The 9,018-nt window shown below is 43.1% G+C and overlaps 1 protein-coding gene across 6 annotated transcripts in view; it reads left to right on the forward strand.

Moving 5' to 3' along the window:
• LOC135324183 (lipoprotein lipase-like) overlaps positions 1–8,765 on the forward strand; it is a 38,308-nt gene extending 29,543 nt beyond the window's left edge. For 2 of the 6 annotated variants that reach the window (XM_064499902.1, XM_064499903.1), the window contains exons 7-10: positions 3,322–3,442; positions 4,441–4,623; positions 5,833–5,943; positions 6,960–8,765. In XM_064499902.1, the coding sequence (XP_064355972.1) occupies positions 3,322–3,442; positions 4,441–4,623; positions 5,833–5,943; positions 6,960–7,011 (467 nt within the window). In that variant the 3' untranslated portion in view covers positions 7,012–8,765. The remainder of the gene's footprint in view (positions 1–3,321; positions 3,443–4,440; positions 4,624–5,832; positions 5,944–6,959) is intronic. The other 4 variants (XR_010385543.1, XM_064499905.1, XM_064499904.1 and 1 more) reach the window with 4 other exon arrangements.
• Positions 8,766–9,018: the final 253 nt, after the last annotated feature.

Raw genomic sequence — 9,018 nt, forward strand, 5'->3', positions numbered from 1 at the left:
AAACTCTCTCTCTCCCCCCCTGTTATGGAGGCACACACATGCACACACAAACATACTCAAACACACACACACAAACTCTCTCCCCCCCCCCAACCCCTCTCCGTCTCTCTCTCTCCCTCTCTCTTCCGGAGACATGCGTGTGCACACACACACACTCCTCTCTCTCTCTCTCTCTCTCCCCCTCTCCCAGAGACACACACACACACACACACACACACACACACACACACACACACACACACACACTCTCGCACATTCTCTCTCTCTCTCTCTCTCTCTTCCCCTGCTGGAGACACACACAGAAACTCTCTCTCTCTCTCTCTTCTGGACACACACACACACACACACACACACACGTGTGCACACACATGCACACACACAGACACGAACACTCACAGAGACACACACACACACTCTCTCTCTCTCTTCTGGACACACACACACACACACGTGTGCACACACATGCACACACACAGACACGAACACTCACAGAGACACACACACACACTCTCTCTCTCTCTTCTGGACACACACACACACACACGTGTGCACACACATGCACACACACAGACACAAATACTCACAGAGACACACACACTCTCTCTCTCTCTCTCTCTCTCTCTCTCTCTCTCTCCCCCCAGAGGGACAATAAGACACAAACCCACACAAACTCTCTCTCTTTCTCTGTCTCCCAGAGACGAGCGCGCGCGCGTGCGCACACACACACACGCAAACACTCTCTCTCTCCCTCTCCCTCTCTCCCCCCCCCCCCTTCCAGAGACACACACGGACGAATGGACACACAGACACACGTGGACGAATGGACACAGACACACGCACGTACACACAAACTCTCTCTCCCCTTACCTCTCTGTCCCTCCCTCTCCCTCCCTCCCTCTCTCTTTCTCTCTCTTCCGGAGACACACGCACACACAAACTCTCTCTCTCTCCCCCTACCAGAGACACACACACACACACACACACACACACACACACACACACAAACCCTCTCTCTCTCTCCCCCCCTCTCTCCCCCTCTCTCTCCCCGTTCCGGAGACACTCTCTCTCTCTCTCTCTCTCTCTCTCTCTCTCTCTCTCTCTCTTCTCACTCTCTCTCTCCCCCAGAGACACACACACACACACACATACACACACACACTCTCTCTCTCTCTCTCTCTCGCTCCCGGAGACACACACGGACACACAGACACAGACACATGCTCTCTCTCTACCGGAGACACACACACACACACACACACACACTCTCTCTCTCTCTCTCTCTCTCTCTCCCCCCCCTCCCCAGACACACAAACAGACACATACACACAAAGTCTCTGTCTACCCCTCCCAGAGACACACATGGACACAGACTCACACACATATACACAATCTCTCTCTCTCTCTCTCTCCCCCCCCCCCCCCGGAAACACACAGACACACAAACTCTCTCTCTCACTTTCTCTCTCCCCCAGACACACACACACACACACACACACAGTCTCTCTCTCTCTCTCTCCCCCAGAGACACATACAGACAGACACACACAAACTCTCTCTCTCTCCTACAGAGAAATACACACACGCACACAAACTCTCTCTCTCTCTCTCTCTCTCTCTCTCTCTCCCCCTCTCCCCCCCCCCCCCGCACACACTCGCGCGCACGCTCTCTCTCTCTTTCTCTTCCTCTCTGCCGGCACTCATTCTCTCTCTGCCGGCACTCATTCTCTCTCTGTCTGTCTCTGTCTCTCTTTCTCTCTCTCTCCTGGATCCTAGCTCTTCCACGTGCCGCAGCCCTGAAGGCACACACCAAACACATACACGAATGGGTGTCAGTGGATTCCCAGACCCCAAGGTCTCCCTGGAAGTCAGCTGAGATTCCCCTCTTTCCTCTGGTAGGTAACTGCCCCTGTTGTTTCACCTTTAGAGACACACACACACATACATGGCTCCTAGGCCACTTAACCTACTCCCCTGCTAGTCTGGCTTGATGTTCACTAGTAATCTCACACTCACTTGCATACCCTCACTTGCTCCAGTTGCTGGCGCCACAGAAACATGGGCCCCTATGACCCATGGTCTGACTCTGGTTACTGGCACTTAGCCCTCCATACATTCACATGCACACAGAATAGAGAGCCCCTCACCCAGGAAAATAGTTAGAAAGGAATTTAATAAGAAGATAGGACGGACTGTAATGATCAGGCAGAGGGCATGGCCAGACAAGTGTACCGACCAGCCTTGCTTACACGCGACCAGCCCATTTTTATCTTCTTATCCTTCTAGTTTCCCACATTTATTCTTCCCCAAATTACCTAGATCCCTCCCTTTCCCTGCCTTTGGTTCCTACCCTAAACATCCCATAATAAGTTTTGTGCAATCCTGAAATGCTCTTCCCTTGCATCCCACAATGTGTCCCATACTCCCTAGGCAGTATCAGTCTGAAAGGTGCGCCGCTCCCATTGATTCATCTTGCTGGGTTTCACACCTGGACCATCGCGCTGATGGCCCTCCTGGGACAGCCCTGGGAGAGGCCAGACAGGGTGTCTGTTCCTCTGAGTAGGCAATTTGAGTTCCTCCACCTGCCCTTGTGTCTCTGCACTCTTCTGTGTTTGTGGAGATGAGTCCTTGATGGGCTGATTGCTCTCCTCTGATAGGCCTGGGAGTAGCCAGGGTAGGTATTATTCATGTTCCCCTACCTGCAATTGTTTCTCTGTGCTCCTTTGTGCTTGTGGCCAGGAGCATAACCTAACAGAAAGAACCAGGGGCTTTCAGCTAGGGAAAGAACTACTGAGTTGAATCATTTTTTCTCAAGCTTTGACAGTGCCACGTGGCTTTGCTGCATGGTTTGTGAACAGAGGAACAGTACGGTGAACCAGCAATTAGAGAGCACATCCTTGCAGCACTAGAACAGCTTCAAGACTGACATTTATTTGGCATTTAGTCTGTAGTGTCAGTAGGTTGGAGGAGAAGGAGGAGGATGCAGCTCACTTGATTCAAGTTAGAGTTCAGGGCCTAATTTGAAATTCCTGCATGTTCATAACATGTTTGAAGGCAATACTCCAGGCTCCATGATCATTATATTGCCACTCAGTCCAAGGTGATGGATGATATAAAGGTTTTTATTTCTGCTACCTTTGCTACTTCTAAATGTTATCTCCTCACAATAGTTCTCTGGATACTCGCAGGGCTCCTCAGTTTAGTGTTGCTGGCATATTCCAGCCTAAGATTTTCATATGGTTGTTCATTGAGTCTTTTGTCATTGCTAGTCTCTCTGGTGCTTGAGGCTTTTTCATAATGGACTTTTATGTTCTTTTTCCACAGTCTTTCATTATCAGGTCAAGATCCATTTCTTTGGAAAGATAAATATGACCAAGACAAACCAGCCATTCCTGATCTCTTTGTATGGCACTCTAGATGAGAGCGAGAACATTGCGTTTACACTGTGCGTAGCAACAGAAAACACTGCAAGGCAACTGATTGCCCTGTGTTGTGTTACCCCAATGTTGTGTCTAGCCTGAATCTGTTACAGCCCCAGCTACAAACTTGCCTCTCTAGTTCTGGCTATGGAAATCTGTGCTTGGAGGATCCCAGGATCAGTTCTTGTCATTAATTAAGAGGGTATATCACTCATGCATCACTGAACTTAGCAATTCAGACTCTATAAGGGTCACTCTTGATAAAAGAAGGATTTGAAATGTGGAAGTGAGAAGCTTCAGCCTGTGTCTCAGCCTAATAAGAAATTTTCCACACCAGAGAGTCTTGATTTTTCCCTTTCTGAGCCTTTGTCATGTTCCAGATGAGTTAAATTCTGATTTTAAGTAGTTTCATTTAACCTGGAGTTAGTTGTCAAATGTGTTTGAAGGCCTTGGAGCAAAAGCTGAGTGAGACATGGAACTCACTTTCACAATTCTGCAAATAAACAGAAGTCTAAGCTTACACTCCCTTTACATGGACTGATAGGGGATGGAAAGCATCAAAGTCCATTTCCCACTCCAGGAAAACTCTCTGCCTCAACTATTCCTGACAGGTGCTTGTCTAACAGTTTCCTGAGAGCCACCAGCAATGGAGATTCCACTCCTTGCCTGGCAGTCTGTCTCAGGGGTTTTACTGACCTTGCTGCCAGAAGGCTTTTCCTAATGTCAACCAAAATTCCCCTTCCTGCAAACCTTTATTTTTTTTCCTCTTGTCCCATCCACCAGAGATCTGGAAAATAGTTTGTTCCCTTCGACTTTTCAAGTACATAAAGCCCTCTTTTCACATACTTGCAATTTTTTTCCATGTTTCCCCTTCGTTTCCTCTTCTCTAGACTGCACAAACCCCATCCCTCCGATATTTCCTTATAGCTCACATTTTTAAGACCTCTGATTAGTTTTGTTGCTTCTTATATGGTCTCTCCAATTGTTCCCATTTGCTTTTGTGTGTTTTTTTTTTCCCCTACAGCCCTGAAGTTTCCTCAAACAAGACCTTCTCCTTCTTGGTTTACACAGAGGTGGATATTGGTGACCTACTTATGCTAAAGCTACAGTGGGAGAAAGACACTTTCTTCAGTTGGTCAGACTGGTGGACCCCTTTTACATTTGACATCCAGAGAGTCAGAGTGAAATCAGGAGAAACTCAGAAAAAGTAACTTTTTTTCATGGACTATATTGGTTTTAATTGCTGGTGTTTCTTGATTCCCAGTACATCACTGAGCAGGACAAAACATGGAAAGCAGTTACATATGGGTGCATCAGTTTTATAGTCAGTGCTTCAGTGACACCAAATCTGTATTTACCTCAGCCAAGTCTATAGGTGCTTTCTTCTGCTAGGGTCTGCAGTCTGTAATTCTACAGACATGTACCGACATTCTACAGGTACATGCCAGATTTCAAATATATGAGGATGAACTTCAGTGTTATGTCTCATGTGCTTCAAGTTAAAATAAGCAGCAGAACAACTCTCTGAACCAGAATTTTGATGGTATTTGCGGTTCCTCTCTCCTTTCTCTTGCTGGATATTTGTACTGTTTGGCTTGCAAAGAGCATGCTTGGAAAGAGAGACTTCTGGAAAAACCTTCCAAAGCTGTATTTTTACAGGAAATGATTGTTTGGTCAACTTGGAATTCCTTTAGAGTTGGGAATCCCCAAATAGTGACTGGAAACTGAAACACATTGACTGTCACAGTCGAATAGTACGTTGCTAATACGTGAATACTAAAAACAATATTCAGAGTAATTCTGAACAGGACTGTATTCACCTGAATCATTTGAAACACCCAAATTCATTAGACGTGAAATCTGTTGGCAGAAAATGGGTCCAGAACGGAGGCTATTTGTGTTCTATTATGTACAGTATTGTGTATAATATGATCCTTCTTTGAATAAAGGCAGCTGCTTTATCAAAGACAGTTATCAGAGCTGAATTGGCAACTTTTATTTGTAAACATTCAAGGGAGCAAGGCTCTCTTCCAAGAGCATTCACCTGAAGCAAGAGTCATACAAGGGCTGGTGTAAATAAAGATTCAAGCAACTTTATGCTAGAGCCTCTATTCTTTCAGCCACATGGAGGTTTGATGCAAAGGACCAACAAAAAGTCATGGTCATCATTTTAGGTCCATGCTTAATGCATTGACCTATTTTCTTTTTGCATAGGGATTCTTTTCTCACAAAACCAACAGGGTTTTTTTTACATTTAAAAACAGTTTTCCCCCAATGTTTTTTCCACAGGCACTTAAAAATTAATGATGCCTCTATGGCAACAGTACAGTGCCTGTTTCCAAGCACCAATTTTATTCGTACAGTAAAAAGGCTGCATCTAGAACAGCCATGTGATTGTTTAATATTTTTTCCACAGGGTGGTGTTTTGTTCTCAAGATGGCATCTCTCATCTCAATAAAGGACAAGATGCAGCAATATTTGTGAAGTGCATTGAGCAACCAGTCAACAGAAAGAAAAGAAGGTGCAAGTGAGCGGTATTGCTTTTAGGGTTGTGGGAAACTAAATGGTAGCAGGAATCTTTTCAGAATCTTATAAAATTTCCAGATTTGTCTGACTTGTACACTAATCTTAAGATTTGTGAATCACTAGAACTCAGACTACTCTGAGGTTTGCTTGTGGTAGGTAGCTTAGCAACTTGAAAACCCTGACTTCAGTTCTCTGCTAACCTCCTCCTTGTGTGGTTATTGGCACCTCTGCAAAGCAAGTACAAATCACTACAAGATAGAGTGGTTGCCTCTTACACCCATATTGTGATCAAGTATAAATGATTTTCATAGAAGGTTTACACACAAGGCACTTTCAGTTCATCAAAGCGGAAATCATGCTTCTATCTAAAGATCATCTGTATTTGCCCTTAACTCAAAGACATTCAAACAGCCATACTGAGTTGGTCTAGAGTCCTGTTTCCCTGGTGACCAGCAGAAAATTTGGAGGGTAGAGTATAGAAGTGGAATAGGCATACACTGATATTCTTCCCAGTATACTGTTCTTGCTGCTGGCAATGTCCAGGTGAGGGACTTCCTGAGTCATATTAGATCTTTGTATTTAATAGCCTTTTGATGGGTTTTCTTTCTATGTTTACTCTGGGTCAGAAAAAATGATTAAATTCTTATAAATGGGACCAGCTTTTTTGGACTTTATCCACTAGGGTTTTAGCTGGAGAAGTGGTTATTTATTTTACTACATCTGCTATAGGTGAAAGGTCTCATGGGGACACTTCTAGACCAAGATCTAGTTCTACGTAAAAAGGCACATGTGCTGACCTTCACTCCAAGGCAATGACCTGGTGAGGCCTTGAGAGCTCTACCTGGCACACCTGTAAAATCAAGCCTAAGTTGTATCAAGCAAAAGCCAGGAAAAAGCCAAGCATGAAGTTTACTTTCCCTTTAAGTGGTATTTTAGAATTTTTAATCTCACAAATAAGAGGGCGGGGGGGAGGGGGGGGGAAGGTATAAACTTCTTCTTCATCCTCTTTTTTTCCAGTGCCAAGAAAGCCTCTAAAGAAAATTCAGCTCATGAATCTGCTCAGAAGTAACAAGAATGAAATTTTTTTTTTTTCCCACACTGGAGAGGAGGAGAGTCCATTCATCCCCATGAACTCGGTCTTCAGACCCAAATATATAGAAATATTTATCAGCTGTGGCTTTTTTTTTTTTTTTTTTTGCCTGCTATTCCTTGTTATCCTAGGAGAATTTTTGTATGTAAGTCTCTGGGCTATCTACATTTCCAGATACTTCAGTAACCAGAGCTCATGGTCTTCAAGTGTGTGTTTAGCAAATGAGTAGACTCTCTATGCAAAGAACACCTTTGCTGTCTGTAAGGCTGTCACTCAAAGGTGCCAGGGACTGAATTAATATGGAGGCAAATTTCCTAGTTTATGGTTATGAATACATTTTTCTGGAGGTGGATGCCAGTGCTGCTTAGCTTTAGATATGATCTGTTAAATTATATATTATACAGTTTATCCTGCAATAAATTTCCAGTTGTAGAAGACAGCAATACCAGTGTCCTATGTAGATGTTTTCTCTTTCATCAGTGTTGTCATCTCTCAACAATAAAACCATCTTACCTATGACACTGTGCTGAGTTAGGACCTGCAAAAGAATCAAGCTACCAGAAACTGCAAAACCACGCAGTTTTGCATCCCTGATGCAAAAACCATGGCAATTACTCTGTTCTTTGCCATTGAATATCAGTCATGCAGCTGAATCAGGTCTTTAGTCTATCTTAATCAACTTGGCAGCTGACAAGCTGTGTTCATGTTTCTCTTTACTGATATTCTGATTTCCAGTCACTAACCTCTGTTTATTGTTTGTCTCTGATATAGTGCTAGATGCTAGGAGCTGCTCAGTTCTCTGACATGAGGCAGAATTCAGCAAGGAGCGGGAGCTGTGACATTTAAAAGGAGCCTGATTGCATGATTCGCAAAAATGAATGCTCTGAAAAACACTTGAATTAGATGTGCTGTGAGTAGTCAAAAAAATAGCCGAATTGAAGGCATTGTACTTCTTTTGTTTAAATGTGTAGCTTTTTAAGTGCTATTGACATTGGGTTTCATAATCTTTACCCACATTGCAAGACAGGTTGAAGGTAGTGTTTCCTCCAAAATCGTCTCAACTTTAAAAGAAAGTAAATATATATATATATGCACACATATATACATAATTTCTTTTTCAGCCATGGCCATTAGTACGTTTGAGGACAAAAGTTCTAAACAGTGCAATATGTTGGATTCTTAACAACTCCAAAATTGCTCACATTTGATTTTCTAAACCAGCAAATACAGCGGAGAGAAAATGAGTCACTGAGGTTGGGATTAAGTATTGACCCACTGCATTTGAGCTCTCTAAAAATAAATATAATGATTTGTTCCCTATTGACATTGCATTTTCTTGCAAATTTCTCCTGAAAGTTGAGTTTTTTGGAAAGGAAGTGTGTGTGATCAACTCTGCTTTTAATACAAACACATACAGTACTTGGATACCAAAGAGTGAAAGGTCTTATGCATGAGGACACATGATTTACCTTTGAATGTTATTTATTAGCTGTAAATATCATATTTGTGTGTGTAAAAGTAGTTTGTATATATTGATCAAGTTATCAAAACTCTCTACATCTATACAGTTGTGTGATATTAATCCTGTGTATATAGCTTTTCAAGGGAATTTTAGCAGTGAACCACTTAACCACATGAGAAATAATGCAGTGTAATGCATGTTTTAAAATAGAAAAACTCCTAAGTTTTGTATGGAATGGAAGCTTATGGTTTTATTAAAATTTTCAAACTGATGTCAAAGTCACTGCTGTATCTATCTTATGTGAAGCCAACAGCCTATTAGCTGGATTCTAGGATGACATTATAGGGTATGATTTCTTCTAAACCAATGTGTGATTTTTTTTTTTTTGCTTGCCCAGTTTATGATGCCTTTTAGGAAACAGAAAACATCACAGATCAAGACAACAAATAATCACTAAGAGCCAGCAAGTATTCTAGCTACAAGTCAAGTAGCCAGTCAGCCATGGTTGGTAACTTCGAAACCTC

Source organism: Dromaius novaehollandiae, chromosome W (genome assembly GCF_036370855.1).
Source record: "Dromaius novaehollandiae isolate bDroNov1 chromosome W, bDroNov1.hap1, whole genome shotgun sequence".
NCBI classification, from domain to species: domain Eukaryota; kingdom Metazoa; phylum Chordata; class Aves; order Casuariiformes; family Dromaiidae; genus Dromaius; species Dromaius novaehollandiae.